This window comes from Triturus cristatus, chromosome 2_1 (genome assembly GCF_964204655.1).
Source record: "Triturus cristatus chromosome 2_1, aTriCri1.1, whole genome shotgun sequence".
Taxonomy (NCBI): domain Eukaryota; kingdom Metazoa; phylum Chordata; class Amphibia; order Caudata; family Salamandridae; genus Triturus; species Triturus cristatus.
Genome location: NC_140581.1, coordinates 89,138,546 through 89,156,464, shown reverse-complemented (window position 1 = coordinate 89,156,464; position 17,919 = coordinate 89,138,546). Strand labels below are relative to the sequence as shown.

Below are 17,919 nucleotides of genomic sequence, written 5' to 3'. Positions count from 1 at the left end.
CATATAACCCTAATAGCTCCAGCCTGGCAGACGCAGTTTAGGTTCATGGAACTCCTGCTCTTGGAAGCCCCACAGATCCGGTTAACACCACACCAGATCTAACGGTCAAATCTTTCACCAAGATCCAGCTTCAATGAAATTCCACGTCTGACTCCTGAACGCAATGAATTCCACCATTGAACATTTCAGATGACTGCAAAGTGGTCTTGGAACGAACGAGATCCTTATCAATTTATAAGCCATATTTTTCTTAGTCCAAGAGATTTTGTGTATGGTAGGAACTGTAGTATCTACACCAAAAGTCTACACTGCCACCTCAGATTGTTCCCTACCTGTTAAATCTGGCATTATCTGGTCTTTCACGTGCCTCCATTAAAGTTCATGTAATTGCTATTTTTCCTTTTTTAGAAGAGAACTCAGCCTTCTAGATATGCTAATAGACTGACAAACGATTTTATCAGCAGCGACTGCTTCCGAAAAGGGGTGGTGCGGCAGGGGGAAAGGAATTAAGAAAACTAAAGAAAAACACTTACCTTGGAACGTCTGGCTGCTGCCTCTCCCTGTCCTCTTCATCTTCCTTTTTCCTGTCTCCAGTCACAGCAGCAGGAAACTCCCAGGCTCCCCTTAGCCAATCACAACGTTGTTATTGGTCTGAGCGCCGTGGTTCGACACTCAGACTGGGACAGAGAGCCTCTGCATGTTTGCCACCAAGCTGTGCATTACAACCTAGTGGGAAACATGTAAAGTGTGCATGAACTGTTTGGCCGGCCAAAGTCATGCGCACTTAGGGACTGCAAACCACTCCTCCCCTGCTCTGGTCAGTCCCACCTGCCCCACATTGAACAAAGCCACTGACTGCAACAGGAAAAATATAACGATAATGATACGTTAATTTCCTTTTTATTTTTCCTTTTGAACAGTGGGGAGGCACTCCTCAGCCTTAGCAGAGGAGCTGCCACTGGATTTTATGAAATGACTTTTTAGATCTTGTACGAAAACTACCCACTTTTGTGTAAACTAAACAAATTACTTTCACAACAGATAGGAGCTCCATTTGCAATGGATCACAAAGCAGGAATCAAATTTCCTTTCTTGAATTTCTCAGTGATAGTTACGTTGAGAATGTTCCCAAAGTTTACATCTAAGGTCTCTCCAGACATTCATTGAAATTAACCTGTTAGACTACGGACATTCTTTCCCCAGCCATCCATTGGAGCAGAGAAATATTTACATTCTCTTTTTGTTCACAGTTGTTTACAATTCTACTTGGACAGAACCAAAGGTATTAGAAGATTGATCAGATTTTAATTGCCTTTGGTAATCCAGGTAAAGGTCAAGTCATTTCCAAACAAGGGTTAGCCCATTGGGTTGCAGCAGCTATCATGCTTTTATTATGAAACAGCGGGTACACGGCTGCAAAATGTTATGGCACACTCAACTAAAGGTGTTGCTGTGTCTCCAGCCCTATTCGCTGGATTTTCACTCATGGACATATGCAGAGTAGCAACATGGACGAATAAACAAACATTTACAAAGTAGTACAATCTGAAAGCAACAATAGAGATTCATCTGTGGGGCAAGCAATATTACATCTTTTTCATTAAGGTGAGTCAAATGTTGATTACCCACAATCTACTATTTGTTAATATGTTGGATATATCATACTGCTTATTATTCTGATTTAAGCATCTGCATCTATAAAATATTCAAGACTGGAGGAAAAAAACGTAGCTGTAATGGCATCTTTCATAGATTCACATGTGACCCACCCTCTTGCCCCTCAAGATGCTCACCTAAGATTTACAGTCTTTAACACTAGTGCTGTAAAATCAGAGGGATGATGGCCACTGCGGTGTGTGGACTTTGATCTGCTTGAACGTGTTGGATTGTATTTTACGGAACAATTTGATTTATTGGCGCCTGTAATATCAGTGACACAGCTTTTGCCTACAACTAGCGGCAGCGTGATGAACATGAAAGATGGTACACAGCTAAATGCCTACCACCCGGAGGCCAGCAGCGATGAACGGGTAGTTTTAAACATTCGAAGGAAAGACAAAGGGTAAGTAAGACTAATCAATACAACACCCGCTCCTCCGCACCAGGTTTACTCAACTATACTACTTATGTCCAGAGTCTGATCTCAGAGGCAAAGTGTGTACAGAGAGTGCCAATTGGAGGGTTCTAGGTAGCTTCCGTAGATTCCCGGGGGATCAGGTGTATCTGTAGATATTTCAGGCAAGTCACTTCTCTGAGTTCTGATGAAAGAATTCAAATTAAAGGGGGGTTAAGAGACAGCTCTGTCATAAACTGTGAGGGACATACTTTCTATCCACAATGTAAACTGCAATTTCTGCAGCCATGAGTCGTTTTCTGGGATTTTCTCCATTCCCCAAAGCGAAAGGATTTCTTGGCGCTTAGTGCCAAAGCCATTTGTCGGCAAGGATTCGATCATAAAGGAAAGGCCTGGGGCTTGGGTAGCCCTAGAATAGTATAGGCAGGGAATCGGGGATAGAGGTATTGAATGCCACATCAATATCATTCAGCACCTACTCTCAGAATCTAGCTAATTTGGGACGATGCCACAAGAGATGAAGAAGAGAGCCTGTCTTCCCGCAGCCGCGCCAGCACTCCTCTGACTGCCACTTATTCCATCGATGTAAACGTGCAGGTGTGAGATACCAATAGGAGACTACCTTATAGGCCAAATCCGTACTGGCCATATTGTGTGCAGTGTGATGCATCCTGTAAAAGATATCTTTCCATTCTTTGGGAGTAAGCGGTTGCCCCAGTTCCTTTTCCCATTGTATTTGCCCCTTAGATTTAGAAACAGAGCCTCCCTCAGAGAGCAAGGCATAGAGTTCAGTAATGAGATGCTTGTCATTATCTTTACAAAGCAGCCATTTCAGGCAGATAGTAAGGGAGGATTTATGAATAAAGGTATAGGAAACAATTTATCAGAAAGTGAGGTAATATACAAACATACAACAAATTCTTTTATGTATACCCATTGACCAAGTATAACTGCAGAAAGACCTAATTTCCTTTAATTTTCTTTATTTTTTGTTATTTCATCTTTTTACAATAGAAAATTATTTCATTTTTCTCATTTCTCTGAGCCTTTCTTTATATAAATTTACTTTTGTCAATGTTGTATCATTTCGTATCTAATCAGACAACTTGTATTTACAATTCACATTTAAACACAAAAAAGAAAGGGTAATTATTGAATATGGCTATTATTTGGTCTACGCGCGTTTCGGCGTTCAGCCTTCCTCAGGTGGCCATAATCCTTTAATTCCTATAATAAGAAAAAAACAAACTATAGTTGCTTGTACATACCAAATCAATCAAATGTGCATTTATAATTAAAATATATATATATATATATATATATATATATATATATATATATATTCAATCCTATTCACATATACATCTCTATACACATTATTTACAAAGAATCAAACAACTAACGTAATCCATTTCCAATTGCACTACCAGGTCCATAATAACTTATGAGTCGTAATACTTAGCCTACTGAGAAATTCATAATATGCCATCTTTTGTATTTGGGGAGCTCCTGTACAGCAGGCGTTCACAGGGGTAAGCGCAAAGGCCGCTTACCTTATTATGTCGATCTTGCATTTGTGATTAGAGTGTGTGGGTCTGAACTAAAGTTATATAGCGTAATGTTCTCCTTAACGCTAAATCCTCATAATTCTTTCCATCAGGTCAAAAAACAGAGGGACCGACCAACTGTAATGAATAATCCTGATTCTTTTATAAACAAAGTAACTCTGTCAAACCAGCGGGTTAGCTTAATTTCTATTCCTTCACTACACATGTAACCGCATTAGCGTGTTACTATTGTTACCTTGGTTTTTATTGTACTCCAGGCACCGGAAGGGAAGAGTGCAAAAGACTCCCTACTTCGTTCGAAATATCCTCTTGTTTTCGTATTACAGGTAGTCGTCTCTGTAATGGGCTGGATACATATTTGGCTTTTCGGAAAACACACACCAAGCGGTTCAGATGATTCTGAAACAGACCAAATAAAAAGCAAAAAGTTTGGATAAAAGCCCGTCTTGGGTAAAAAAAAAAAGAGATAGTAAGGGAGGAACCAGTTTTGTACCTCGAGGAATTCACCCAGTGTATCAGCTGTAAGCAAGGGAACACGTCCATCGGATGAAGGAAGTAGTCCTGTCTGAGTTGGTCAAAGGGAATAATCCTGGTAGGGTCAAAAAAGAGAGCTCACTCATTTACAGGCCTCTTTGCACCAACGATTAAAAACGTCTGAGTTATAATCTGGAGGAAAGACAGGGTTGGTGAGAATATGCGTCATTGGGGAAAGAAACGTCATCAGTCCATGTTTGAAGTCCCAGACTTTTATCATCGTGGCTGTCATCGGCGAGGAGTACAACCTCCAGGCACGGTGTTTGCGAAGAAGCCAAGCCTCTCACCAGATATTAATGCCGGCGACTGTCTAGTTCATAAAGGACTAATGCTTTTCCAACAGGGGGGAATGTCACTACCGGATTGCTCCAGAAGGGACAGCACTACTACCCGTTAGACCCCGCACATTAAAACTGAGTATTCGTAATTCTCGAATCAGGTTTCAGGAATGGAAAGAGCTGTGTGTTGTGCCAGATTCCTATGCTCAATAAAGGATTTAGATTGAAAGAGTGAATAGGGATTACTGGAGTGCATCTGTAGGGAATCTCTAGTACCAGTGGGAGCGTAGGAGCATAAAGGAAAAGAAATCCCAGGTAGAAACATAATATGAACGATGAGTAAAAAAAAAAGTAACATTGAATTGACAAAAGTCCATCAGTGTTAAGTAACATAGGTGGTACAGTACCCTCATTAGAAGATCTAGACTCACGAAAGGGTAGGGCAGAGAGAAGGGTACCGTCCTAGGTGGTGGACCTCGCCCATCCCACCGTCTGTGTCCTCCTGCCTAGAGATCATAGTTATTCAGTGGTGGTCCCTTCTGCTTCCTGAGTCCTCAGGGAGGGTGTTGCCACCTGAGGGTGTTTTGAGTATTTTTCACACACTTGTCGAGGCACACATGAAAATTATAAAACCAGTAAAGCTGGTTTCCACCGTTTGTTTGTATATATCAGATTGAAGTCCACAAAATAATTCAGGGTTTCCTTTCCATATTTCTTTATTATTTCTTCTTTTGACAACCACATGTGTGTACAAAACAGCCGACACGTGTTTCGTCCAAACGGACTTTTTCAAGGCTAATGCGTATTCAGAAGTCCACTGGTAAAATCCATAGCCAATCGAACATTAAGGACAGCTAAGACAAACGGGTAATATATATCCCCTCTTTTTTGGGTATTAGTTTCTGCACTCCATGAATCATATGCCTTCCGCATTTTGGAATTGCCTTGTTCAAGTCATGATAAACCTGTTGCAAAGTTGGCGTCTTGACTCTAGGGAAAGGAGATGACGGTGTTTTGAGTATTGATTTCTTTTCTTTAGCCATGGTCTCCGAATCTGGTTTTGCTCTAGAGTAGGTACCCCTGCTGTGCCGCCATCCGGTCTCTTGCGCATCTTGGGGACTGCCCTTTTGTGTTCCCACCAGGGGTTCCGTGATACTGAGTATGAAACAGGCCTCCTCGAAGGATCTAAGTTGGTGTAACGTGCCATTGAGGCAGAAAATAATCCGAAAGGGGTGACCCAAGGAATACGCTATGCCTGACTTGCATAGGTAGTCAGTGACTGGGTGGAAATCTCGTCGCTTCTGGAGGGTAATTCCTGGCAGGTCTTGATATAGTGTAGGAGCGGACCCTTGAATTGAACTGGCTGTGATTCCCGGGCTCCACGCAGGATGTCCTCCTTCATTTGACAGTCACGCACGCAGACTAGGATGTCCAGGGGTGGGGACTTCTCCGGCCTCGGTTTTAGTCCCGCTTCGTCGGAGAGGACCAGGATGGGTCGGAAAAGGGCCATAATGTAGTCTCTAAGATCTGGGCCCTCTTCGTGAGTTGGTACTCCTCTGATACCAACATTGTTTCAACAAGAGCAGTTTTCTAGGTCCTCCATGTGGGACTGTAGGTCTATTTGTTGCTCATTGAGACGAAGAACCTCTTGCTGAAGTCACTCTACCTCTTCTTCCCGGCTGGTTTCACAGTCCTCCATAGTGACCACTCTGTCGGTGACTACCTCCAGATCCCAGCAAACCTCCCGGAGGTCCACGTAGACCTCTGTCTAAATTGCCTGTTGGTTGTCTCTCAGAGATCCAAGAAGGATTTGGTGACCAGGCCCTCCACATTCACAGGATTTGCCGAGTGGTCCACAGTGGCCAGAGGCTGCCTATCATCTGTCGTCACCCCACCTTGTTTCACAACCATGTGCTTGAGGGACTGGTCTTTTTTTGACCTGATCACTGACGGATTGAGAAGCTGAGAAGGAGTGACTGCTCAGCGGCCGAAGTCTACGGCAGGCACCTCCAGGGCAATGACAGGGGGACCACCAGTCCCAGGAATACACAGTGAAGTCCAGCAGGGAGCGCGAGGGTCAGCCTTACGTTGACAGGGCGGGGTAATCCAAGGAGCGGCAGGGATGTGGGCAGTCTCCCCCGGTTCAGTTGTGGAGAATTATGGTGATGATCCGATGCAAATGCCAGGAAGCCTATGCTGACCCCCCCAGATGCCCCTACCTCCGGCACCACCCAAGCAGCAGCTGGGAGATCGTGTCCGCCAGAGTCAAAACCAGGCTGAGGGTGCAAATCTCAATCAAGGGCCATTCTGCTGGGCCCCGTGGACTTCCAGGGGAGCAGAGAGAGAACCCGCTGTCAGCACAGAGCCTCAATCAGAAGGGCTTCATGCATCCGCCCCTGTGAGACCGAAGGCTCCTAAATGCAGAGTGTCGATTTGGGGGCCAAGGGTGGAAGAAGGATCACACACTCGGCGCTCTTATATCCACCTGTATAGCCATGGTTCTCCCAGCCCCACTGTCACTTGGCACTCCATGTTGTCTTTAGGCAAAGGGCCCGGGCCTCTCTCCATGGGCCTCGGGCCCGACGATGCCAGCTTTGTCGGGCCCCAGGAGTCTAAATCATCACAAGGCTAAGGGGGGGGGGTACAATATCAATTCAAGTTGCTTTCAGGTGTGAGAGACAAAAGTAAATCAACGTAAAGAACTCCCACTGGACCTTATTGCTTTTATGTAGGCTAATTTCAGCTCTTTGGGGCTATCCACAATTACACGCCAAGCTCACAATTTCTATATCCTTTTTGTTTTTTTTAAATTTAATTATTCAGAATCATTTTTTCATCATTTGTATCAACATGAAATAAGTAAAATAAAATTTTAATGAACTTTTTTGTATCCACATTTTTTATATAAATATCCAACAATTTCATCTATAGCAAACGGTCAACATGTGTATTATTCTTTTCCATGGACAGTAATATCTATAATTTCATTACAATTGTACATCCCCTAATTATTGACCAAACTTGCTTACTAACCTATCACGCCAACATACATTCCTATCCTCTCATCGAACCATACCATACCTTACCAAGATCACATACACTACAAGGGTCACAGTAAAGACAGATACACAGCAGTCTCTGTGACGGTGTTGTGGGTTGGGTATCGGACATCCTGACCAACGCACGTTTCGGTGGTTATTTACACTTTAGGACTACTAATACAGAAAATAGAAGCAAGTGGTTGGGGTATCTGTAAATGTCAAAGCAAAACATTACTTGAGGATGCCCTATTATTAAAGATACTTATTCATCTAAGGTTCCTTATTGAACAATGCTCCATTGGTTTGTTAGATTTGTGAAGTCATTGACTTATTATAAATAGTATAGATGTCTACCACCAACACCTAAAAGTGTATGACTAGTGTTAGTCAGAACAAGAAAAGTGCAACAGAATATAGAAATAGTCCTGAAGTTGCAGACTTGTGCATGAGACCAATGCCGTGTTGTAGAGAAAGAGAAGGAAACCTGAGTTGTGTCAAAGTACCACTAATATCCCTATGTGAGACCCAAAAAGAGGCTATCACAGACAGTGATAGAAGTCTAGAGGACTTACAGCATAGGAATATGGGATTGATTTATTTTCACAACAGGAGACTGCCCAACAGCAGTTTCAATTTTATATATTTCCCATATCACTCTAATAATGGAGATATTCACACCTATTCAATCCGTTCTGTTGATTGCAAAAAGAGCATTCAGAGAGGGTACATTCATTAAAAAGAATTTCTTAGTATTATTAGTGGCCAAAATGGCATAAGGTTAAAGTTACCTGGCAATGTATTTATCCGCTAATACCTGGCCATATTATCGGTATTATCATATAAAAACGGCCTGGTAAGGAGTCCTTAGTTGTAATTAATCAAACTATTCAGTGCATCCCTCAAGCCTAAAGGGGCATAAAAAAAACAAAAATGACATATTGGTAAGATCTTTGTTTATGACAGCCAATGTAGTAAATGGTTATAAATTGCTATGCTGTGCAGATGCACCAATTAAAAGTGGTCTGCTATAGGAAGGAACTGTGACAAAAAGCCGGAGAATACATCATTGGACGACTGCCCAATCGATAATTGAACTATGATATGGCATGTTCTTATAGATTTGAGGTGTGCTCCGGAGTTTGTCACACCTTTCTCTTGATACCAAACTTTGCTCACTCTAGGTGAGACTGCCATGAGCCATATTGTAATAACAGGCACATCTAGAAGCTACTGTGCGCTATTTCTATAGTGACTTTCTTCAAAATAGCACCAACCTGAGAGAATAATATACTCCAGAGTTCCTTGTTGTTTAAAGTCCAAGAATTGAATGACACAGTCTTTTGGATATCAATGCCTCCAATTTATATTGGTGATAAAAAGGCTTCACTATAGATATAATCAGGAAGAAACCAAAATATGAAAATTAGTCAATTGCAGAGGGGGGGGGGTATCCTGCAGCTGCTGTCCCTCCTCCCGTGGCCTCCCGGCCAGACCTCCCCTCGTTTGTGCAAGTCGATGAGAGAGGATCTCCAAGCCCAACCTTTTCTTCTTTACCATCCTTTTAATTTGATGATTTGTATCATTCCCCACCTGACATGAGAGCACTACTTTTTCTTTTGCTTTCAGCACTTCATGGGAGTGCATGAGGTGTTCTGCTTTCTCTCCTGCATGCTGCTTCTTTCCTCACATCTCTGCCCCATGCTCTCTGCCTTGGTTCAACCTGTCATGTCTGTTGTTTTCCACCATCTGCTGTTAATTCCTCCACCAATTTGACTTTTTTTTTTAGGGATAGGGTTGCTACCCCACCCCTAATCTGCTCTGTTAGTTCCTCACCCCTCAGTGCTCACCAGTGCGTCCCGCCGGCATTATGTTGCCGCACAACATTGCTCTCCTGTCCAATTTTTTAATATCATTTTTTTGGAGGGCTTGGCAGCTGAAATATGCTACCGGATTGCTCTTTTCTCTATTTTGAACTTTTGTGCATTTTTTACTTTTTCTTTTACTGCTCTATGATGGGCATTTACCATCTTAGAACACTACATTAAAAGTTCTTTTTTAAAGTGGCCCCTGTAGTCTCATGAGGCAAGCTTGCATATATATTATCACACAGAAGTTGGCCATTTTGACTTTTTGTTTTATTTTTTGCCAAATCCTTTCAAAGAGGAGATCTGTTTGCTTTGCCAGAACTTCTTTTGTACATTTAGTGAATCATCTGAGCACTGACACTGCTTTCCCACACTTTTGTATAGTACCTTTGATAGAAATAGTTTAAAAAAAAAAACACCTATTATAGCTTATTTAAAAAAAATAGTGTAAATTAGTATTACATCCCTCGTCCACATATTGTCTGCTAGAAGGGCACACCTCTGAATTTTGATGCTACATGATACACATTTCCTAAGTCTTTGATTTGATTCTGTTCGGATCTCTGGGTGGATTGAAGGGGAAAGGAGTAGGACGCTGGCCAAAGAAACTGGCAGATTCATAAAGATATTTTTTTAACTGTCCTTTTACGTATTGAAACCAGTGAAATTATTCAATACATTGTTAGACTGTGGTTGGAGAATGTTAAAGATTCTTAAAGGTTATGGAGCCTGGTGTGTGATATTTAATTTTCTTTTCAACAAGACAAGTCATATGGTGTTGCACTATGAAATGTAGCCATCCATCTATAATGCCTCTGCTACTGTAAAACCTAATACAGGGAAGACCCGGTGAATACCTCTATTTGAAGGCCCTTTTTAGGGACATGGAAGATGGGTGATGTGAGGATTCACCATAGACCATGGTGAAATCCTCAATAATAATATCTTAACCACATCTTCAGAATAACATTTACCTTAGATGCCTCACTCCAACCTATGATAATAAAGTCAGAGATCCAAACATTGTTGTTAAAAATATTGATTGCACCCCAGGATAAAGGAGGCCCGCCAGTACGAAACGAGATGCTGAATGTTAAAAGTGAAAGGCCACGATAGAAACTTCATATTTAGTTTTTTGTTTAAAGTTTAGTAGCACGTTCATGAGATTCATTGCAAATAAATACAGTGCTCTTTCATGACCCTTGGAATTTTCTGAAGCCTGCTGCAGACGTGCAATTTATGACTGTGGAAAAACTCACAGTTCTTTCTAAATGCATTAAGCCATCCCTACATAGGTGAGGAATGAAGACATCAAGGTCAGCATGGAGCCTCCAATAGTTGATGTTGAGGCAAGAGTGCCACATCTCCCTCAGACTATGATCTTGGCCATTATGAGTCACATAGTACTGATTGGACTCCTGAAATTGAAGCATGTTTTTGTTAGGACCGATCGATCAAAACCACCTTAAGCACCTAAACAGTTTAGAGCCAATACAGGTTAAGTATATGGAGACAGGCATGTGATATAACATCATGACTTATAGTTTTGTCCACTTCTGATGTGTTGACCCAACCATATCACACTGGCTCATGGTGCTGCCTTGATTTGGAATGAATGATATATCAATCATGTAAACTATCAGCATGCAGCTCAAAAAGCAGCTTACATTTTTGGCAGTTACCTTAATCCTAGACCTTCCATCCCAATAGCAGTCCAAACCAAACATTTTCTCCTGCTTTTGACATTCAACTGTTACTTTGCCCATTTTATATGTTTTGAACGCAGGATTTAGAGGAAGTCTCCACACTGTTCTCTAATTCACCCTGTGATGTAAATTAGATATTTGTATTGTGTTAATATATATATCATGTTCCCTATTCATCAATAGGTTTGCTTTTACCTAGCCTAAGCCAAAGTAACTCTCTATTGTCCCTTGGGTTTCAGTGTGAGTTTGTAATATTAAACTGTAAAAATGTACATAGCACCCTTCCTTCCTTACTGTCTCACTGCTCTTTCCTTTCCTTTGAAGGCGCCATGCTAGCATAGATTCAGCTACGAATGGCCGAACTGATCTATATTCTTTATCAGAATCGAGTCAGCTTACAAGTCAACACTACACTTTAGAAAGCAAGCACTTCCTAGATCTGTCAGATAGGTGGGTTTGATTACTTTACTTTAACTTTACGCATTGGTTGTATTCCCGCTCATTCCGTTGCCATCTGTCTGAGTTGATGTTCACTGTTTGCATGCTTAAAAATGTGTTCTGATTACATTTACATACAGTAATGGATTATATAATCAATATTCTATTTTTTTGCAGGGTTGGTTATCTTATTTTTCATCTACATTTCATTTTCATGTTAAAATCTAACATTGTGATGTTATCAAATTTGGAACATATAATTACCTCAGGGGATATATTTTTTCCATTGGCCTAGTCCATTCATGTGATGTGGTATTGTTCTTGTGTTCATATTCTAATTTCTAATTGTGAATGTTTTGGTTTGCTTTGATAATTATTCACTAAATATTATTTTTGAATGTCTTCCTCCATCCACCCCTTCCTTGTTTTTATCCCTCCGTTTTTGTTTTAAATTGCTGCTGATTAGAGAAGAGCCTTCAGCTACTAAGAGTAAGGTTAGGATCATTCACGATGAGTCTGAAATTGAAGAGCAACTGGAAAGTGCCTACAAGAATATAGGGAGACCATTAAAGGATGACCTGCTAGATAAAAAACCTGTATATTATCATGATGTAAAAATAAAAAAAGATTGCTCAAATATCAGGGATAAATCTCCCTTAAAGGGATGCTCAGAGCATTTGAAAACAACCTCTACTGGATCAGAATGCTTAGATGGCCCCAGATATCCTCAGGGATATGACACAATAGACCGGCGAAGGAAAAAGAACCCAAGATACTTTGATATTAAAGAAAATGAGCATAAATGTCTGAATAACAAAGAGACTTTAGAAGACGATGGGGATGAAACCTTATTTTCTCTTCACATGGTACAGCCATTGAAACATGAGGAAGTCATTCAGGCATCCAACAAAAGTGCCAAGTCTAAAATCAGCAGCACAGAAAGTGATAGTCACTTTTATCCTATTTTGCGTCCATACAAAAATGGTCTGTTAGTTAAAAGTGGGCGAGTGGCAGTCAGTAAACCTTTAAATCCTCAGCACGATGACCATCAACATGTTGAGGAGTCTAAACCACATTTAATGCTAAATGATCACAGTGCCTCTATAGAAACTCTAGATGAGTTTGATAGCAGTACTTCCGATGAGCAGGAAAACTCTCCAGTTTCAGATGACATGGAAGAATTAGCTTTACTTTCTCAAGCCTGGTGTGACTATAATGTTTCCACTTCTAAAGAAGTAATTTCTAACAATTATAATACAAGGTCACTATCCAGATTTCAGAAGGGTAACTATGACAAAACGCACATTTCTACGGGTGGCAGGTTTGCATTCCAGATGCACGACCTCAAGCTGTCTCCTGTTGAAGAGCCAAGCGAAGAATATGTGGATACAATGGATGAACTGCAATGTTTAGTCGAAACAGTTTCTGAATACTTAGCTGAAAAGGAAGAAGAGATGAATAAATTTGGCGCACTTCCAAAAAGTAAAAATGTTTCTGATAAATTTACATCCAAGCAGAAGGAAATAGATAGACCAAAAGAACACACAGATCAGATAAAGCCAACTGTTGCAGAAGCTAGCAATCCAAATTGTAAAAGCAAGTTAGAAACTCTTCCCGATTTGACAGGAGTAAAGAACTCTGTAAATTCTCTGTTTAGTGCTCTTTCCGAAAAGGTTGGCTCAAGTGCAAAGCACCTTACTGCCTCTGTGGAAAAAATGGTTTCACCTTTGCCTGAAAAATCTGATGCTCCCGTCTTACCTGGCAGTGGCATATCTATGATGCCTGGTAGTCAGACAAGCCAGGCATGCAGTGTGCCTTCATCAGTTAATTTTGAAAATAAGAACAGTGCGACGAGCGCAGGAAAACATTTGTCTCCAGACAATGCCAGTTTAAAAGATCTACAACAAAACTACCAGAAAAGTATAGACAATGCATGTACAAATGTGTCATCTAGCACATGTCTTGCTGAACACTTGGAGCATTCTTCAAAGACTCAGACGTCTGGTGTGGCTTCTGTTTTGGGCAGATTCAATCCATTGAACTTTTTTATAGAAAAGGAAGCAAAGAAGGATGACAATAAAGCGGAGAAAATTAAAGTGAGTCAAGTTGTTACTGTCCTTGGGCATAAAGTGAGTAACACCACCATTTCTGCTGCACATGAAGAAAAGATGACCGGTCAAACAAATGGTATGTCCAAGGATTCCATTTCATCACCAACATTTAGCGAGTCATCTCTGTGCGGTATTGTTGGTACCTCCAGCCAGCAACATAGTTGTCCTGCATCTTTCAAAAAGGAAGACCACACTGGAGGAGAATTATTTACAAACCCTGTTCAAACTAGACTAAACTTTGGGGAACAGGATGGCAGTAAAAAAATTGATGAGCCATGCGTTTTAGAAAATGAGAAATTGGCTAATACAACATTTTTTCAGCCTCTTCGTCGATCATTCAGCCAGTTATTTCTTCCTACTGGTGATGCTAAATCCAACAAATCAACATTTGAACTTTCAAAAGTTCATAAATCAGAAGCTGATGTTAGAAGAAACAATATTTTGGAAGATGACCACGCGTTTAACCAACAAGGGAAAATTCAACTACCTATTTTCAATTCTGTTGGTTCTTCTAAAACAGAAAAAGAAACTAAAGGGCAACACACTTTTTTCCCTCTTCCTCCCTTATTTAAATTTGCTTCAGCTGAAAATTTGTACTCAAATGACCATGCAAACAGTCATTTTTCAGATTCTATTGCAACTAACCATGATGTATGTGATAAAAGAGATTCACTGTCAAATTGTTATTTTAATTCCCAAAAATCACCTTTAGTTGAGAGTTTAGCGAACTATAGTGGTGAAGCTACTCAAAGTCTAGATATTAATAGTCAAGATGATCAATGCATGCCAATTCTGACCAATGTGCATCAGGATAATGATTCAGTTAGCATTGTGGAAGGTGAACAGGGAGGAACACGTTGCTTTAAAGAAATAACCTCTAATTTACACCCCTCAGCGAGCATCCATTGCAAAACTTTAAGATCCCCATCCGCTGATGGACTAGGATTGCATAATTTAGTAAATATACCAGAGGAGAAAAGTGCCAAACCAGGCCTGTTTTCAGGCCTTTTTACTTCTTCCTCTGCTGAAAATATACTTGGTAAGCAGGGCATGAATTCCAAAGATGGACATGAGAGCCACAAAATCTCTCCATCTAGTTTTTTTTCTGGTCTGTTAAAATTTGCTACGCAAGACAGTGTTTCAGTGAAGACAACAAATAAATGTAATTCTAACTCTCCTGCGCCTTCAGTGTCTTCTGGTGGAAACCGTGTTATTAACGTAAGCAAAATGCCTTTGGGTCCAACAGTTTCAGAAAAACAAGATACATTAAAAAGAATTAAGCCAATACCAAGCATAAAACATGTCATTACAACAGTAGAAAGTGAAAAGAGGGAGGAATGTTTGCCCAATACAGTCATTACTGCAGCTGATGAACAAGCATGTGTTTTCAGCCAATATAATACACTTGTGTCAACTTATAATAATGCTGTCAGTTTTGAAGACTCTTTAATATCACAGCAAGGTACAAACGAAGTAGGAGAGCGTACAATTCTTTGGAGTAATTTTTGCAGTGACTCAAATGATGACATAGGTGGCATTTGTGCCCAAAGGAAATTGTTTGGAGAAGTAAAATGTAGTTCAAGTTTTGAGTGGGACTATGAAATAGAGGACATATCTAGTATCAGAGAGACAATACCAGGACCTGCTAATTATATATTGAGTCCTAACTCTCCGAGTGTTGACTCTCCTGGTTTATGGGATTCCAATGATATGGTAATAAATTTATGTAAGAAAGATAACAATGACAATATAGTGTCCTGGGAAGCAAACTTGGATATTGATCAGCTTAGTTTAAATTTTAGTGAGATGTCATATGAATCAATTGACCAGTTTATGGATCTTGACGCAGGTTGGGAAAACAGTGAAACATGGAAGATGAACTTGCTTCATGCAAGTTGCTCATTGTCACCTATTGATGATGATTGCAATAAACAGTTAGATAACCTGTTAATGGAACCGAGTTATTCTTCTGAGTTTAATGCTAATATTTGGACCTTGATTGATCAGGAATCCCTGAATTTGGATGGAAGCTTTGTTTATGCTTCTAACTGCCAGGCTTATTGGGAGTGGCTATCTCTGCTTGAATTTGGCATATGGTGGCCTTCGGAGGATGGTAATTGTGGTTACTATATGTATAGTGATGGGCATTTTGTTTATTCTTTGTTAACTGATCCCAGTGGTCAGTATGTATATATATGCACCCCTGAAACATACTCTTATTCTGAAGTGTGGGGTTGTGATTACCAAATTGATTCTCTGCCTAGTGACTGGATAGAAGATGAAACAGTTGCTGTTTGTGGTTTTAAGATACCCCTCACTAATGAAGAGCTGTATTGGCTTTCTGAAATGGAGGTTTTGGATAACTCCGTTTTAGCAAAGCCTCTTGACTTATCCACCGCTTTGAGGAGAAGTGACCAATTAATGAATATGAACTTGGAGGTTTTTTCACAAATGTTTGAGGAATCTATGTTTTACCAGAGAGAGCAACCATTAGATTTTTCAAGCTGTAAATTGCGAAAACTCAAAGTAGATTTTAGACCGCAAAATGATAAAAATGTATGTCCTCTGGATAACCAGGTAACACTTGATCTAAGGACACAGACCAAACCTTCTAGAAATTTAGTAATGAACAAAGAGATTGAAACCATACAGAGAGACGCATGTCCAGCTAAGTCGTTAGAATATGGATCACCTTGTTTACACCATTTTCAGTCTGTTCCTAAAGTTCCACAATATTCAGCATCTACAAAAGATGAGCCTAAAGGCCAAACTAATGCTGAAAATATAGGTACACCATTCAACAAAGTTGCATCTTTGTTTTCTACTCTGGGAGAGCTGATCGGTAAGGCTCCAGCATCTGATGTGCAAGAATGTGAGGAATCCTCCACAAACAAGAAAAATACACCATTGCAGTTGTTTGGAAATCAACATAAAAGTGCAAAATTCAATTACCTGGCCAATAACCAAAGGGAAAATGTTCCTGAAGCAAACATAGTTTGTATAGAGACTGAAAGTGTGTCAAAACCAGTATTACACTCCAGTCAAATAAATCCTCTTACAAATCAGTCAGATATTGCTGCAGTTACCAAAACCTTTCCCAGTTGTTCAGAATCAGATCAGATAAAAGACAAGTGCAATAAATATATGGCAACTGACAACCCAACATCCAGTGAGCCTGAAGAAACCTTTTTGAAAAGTGCTTTGAAGTTATTTAGTTTGGGAGATGGCTCTTCTACAAAAAAACATTCAGATCGAAATCCGCCCTCTGGGTTCTTAGATTTTTTCAAAACTCAGGCAGAACATTACATTCCAGACTCTCTAGGCAGCCGGGAACAAAGTAACATGAACTTAAAACCCGATGGAAAACAGGAAAATCATAAGGCATCAGAAAGCAAGGACTCTAAAGAAAAGAAAGACCTACCTATTATATCTACAATATTTGGTTCTTTTGGTGAGTTATTCAACGTTGAGTCAATCCCAGTGCCACCAAGAGACATGCCAACTGATGTAGCAAAAACTACAGAACATACAATCACTGTATCCAGTAGAAATGAGATGTATAAGCACGAACACAGCAATAGTTTGCCCTCCAACTCGACTACTTCTTCCAGGGTGAAATCACTAAAAAAGCAGGCAACAATCAGAGACAGTGATTCAAATACAAGGCTAAATAGTGTAGCACATGGACAAGGCCCTGAATGCGAAATCGACCAAATTGTTAAAGTTCTCCAGGAACCAGAAAATAAGAACAGCAATGTTCAGCAAATAGACATAAATTATTTTGAAAATCAGCAAGAAAACAATCCCAAAGACAGTTTAGCATTGAGTTTAAGCTTGGAGGAAAATAATAAATCTACTGCTTCACTTTCCAAAACGAGTTCCTTAAGGCAAGAACATGTACGTGAAGATTTGAGATCACCCCAAATTTTGAACCAGAAGGGCTTTAGAACACCAAACAGTAACTCATTTAAAACAACATCGAATACCCAAAGTATATTTTCTGTCCTTAGTCGGTCAGACCCGTCTATATCTACTCCAATCCCAGTGACTAGTAATTCAGGTATGTCATCAGAAACAGATGAATTCTTCAAACTGCCATCTTTTTTCTCAAGAAGTCGCCCTGCTCCAAATCCCAGCGTATCAAAAAGTAGCTCTGGCTTCAGTTTCTTTGGCTTATCTCTCTTTAATGAAAAACCACAGTCTAATTCAGAAACAAAACCAGTAATTGAGTATACACAAGTGAATTTGATCCCTACCAGTCCAAATTTGAAAATCAGTAGTCAGTATGCAGATTGTAACACTAA

General features: G+C 40.3%; 1 protein-coding gene across 4 annotated transcripts in view; it reads left to right on the top strand.

The window, feature by feature from the left end:
• UNC13B (unc-13 homolog B) overlaps positions 1 to 17,919 on the top strand; it is a 2,660,654-nt gene that overhangs the window by 858,789 nt on the left and 1,783,946 nt on the right. For 2 of the 4 annotated variants that reach the window (XM_085628128.1, XM_085628127.1), the window contains exon 9: positions 11,391 to 11,516. The exons of the other annotated variants lie outside the window; for them this stretch is intronic. In XM_085628128.1, the coding sequence (XP_085484254.1) occupies positions 11,391 to 11,516 (126 nt within the window). The remainder of the gene's footprint in view (positions 1 to 11,390; positions 11,517 to 17,919) is intronic. 4 annotated transcript variants of the gene reach the window in all.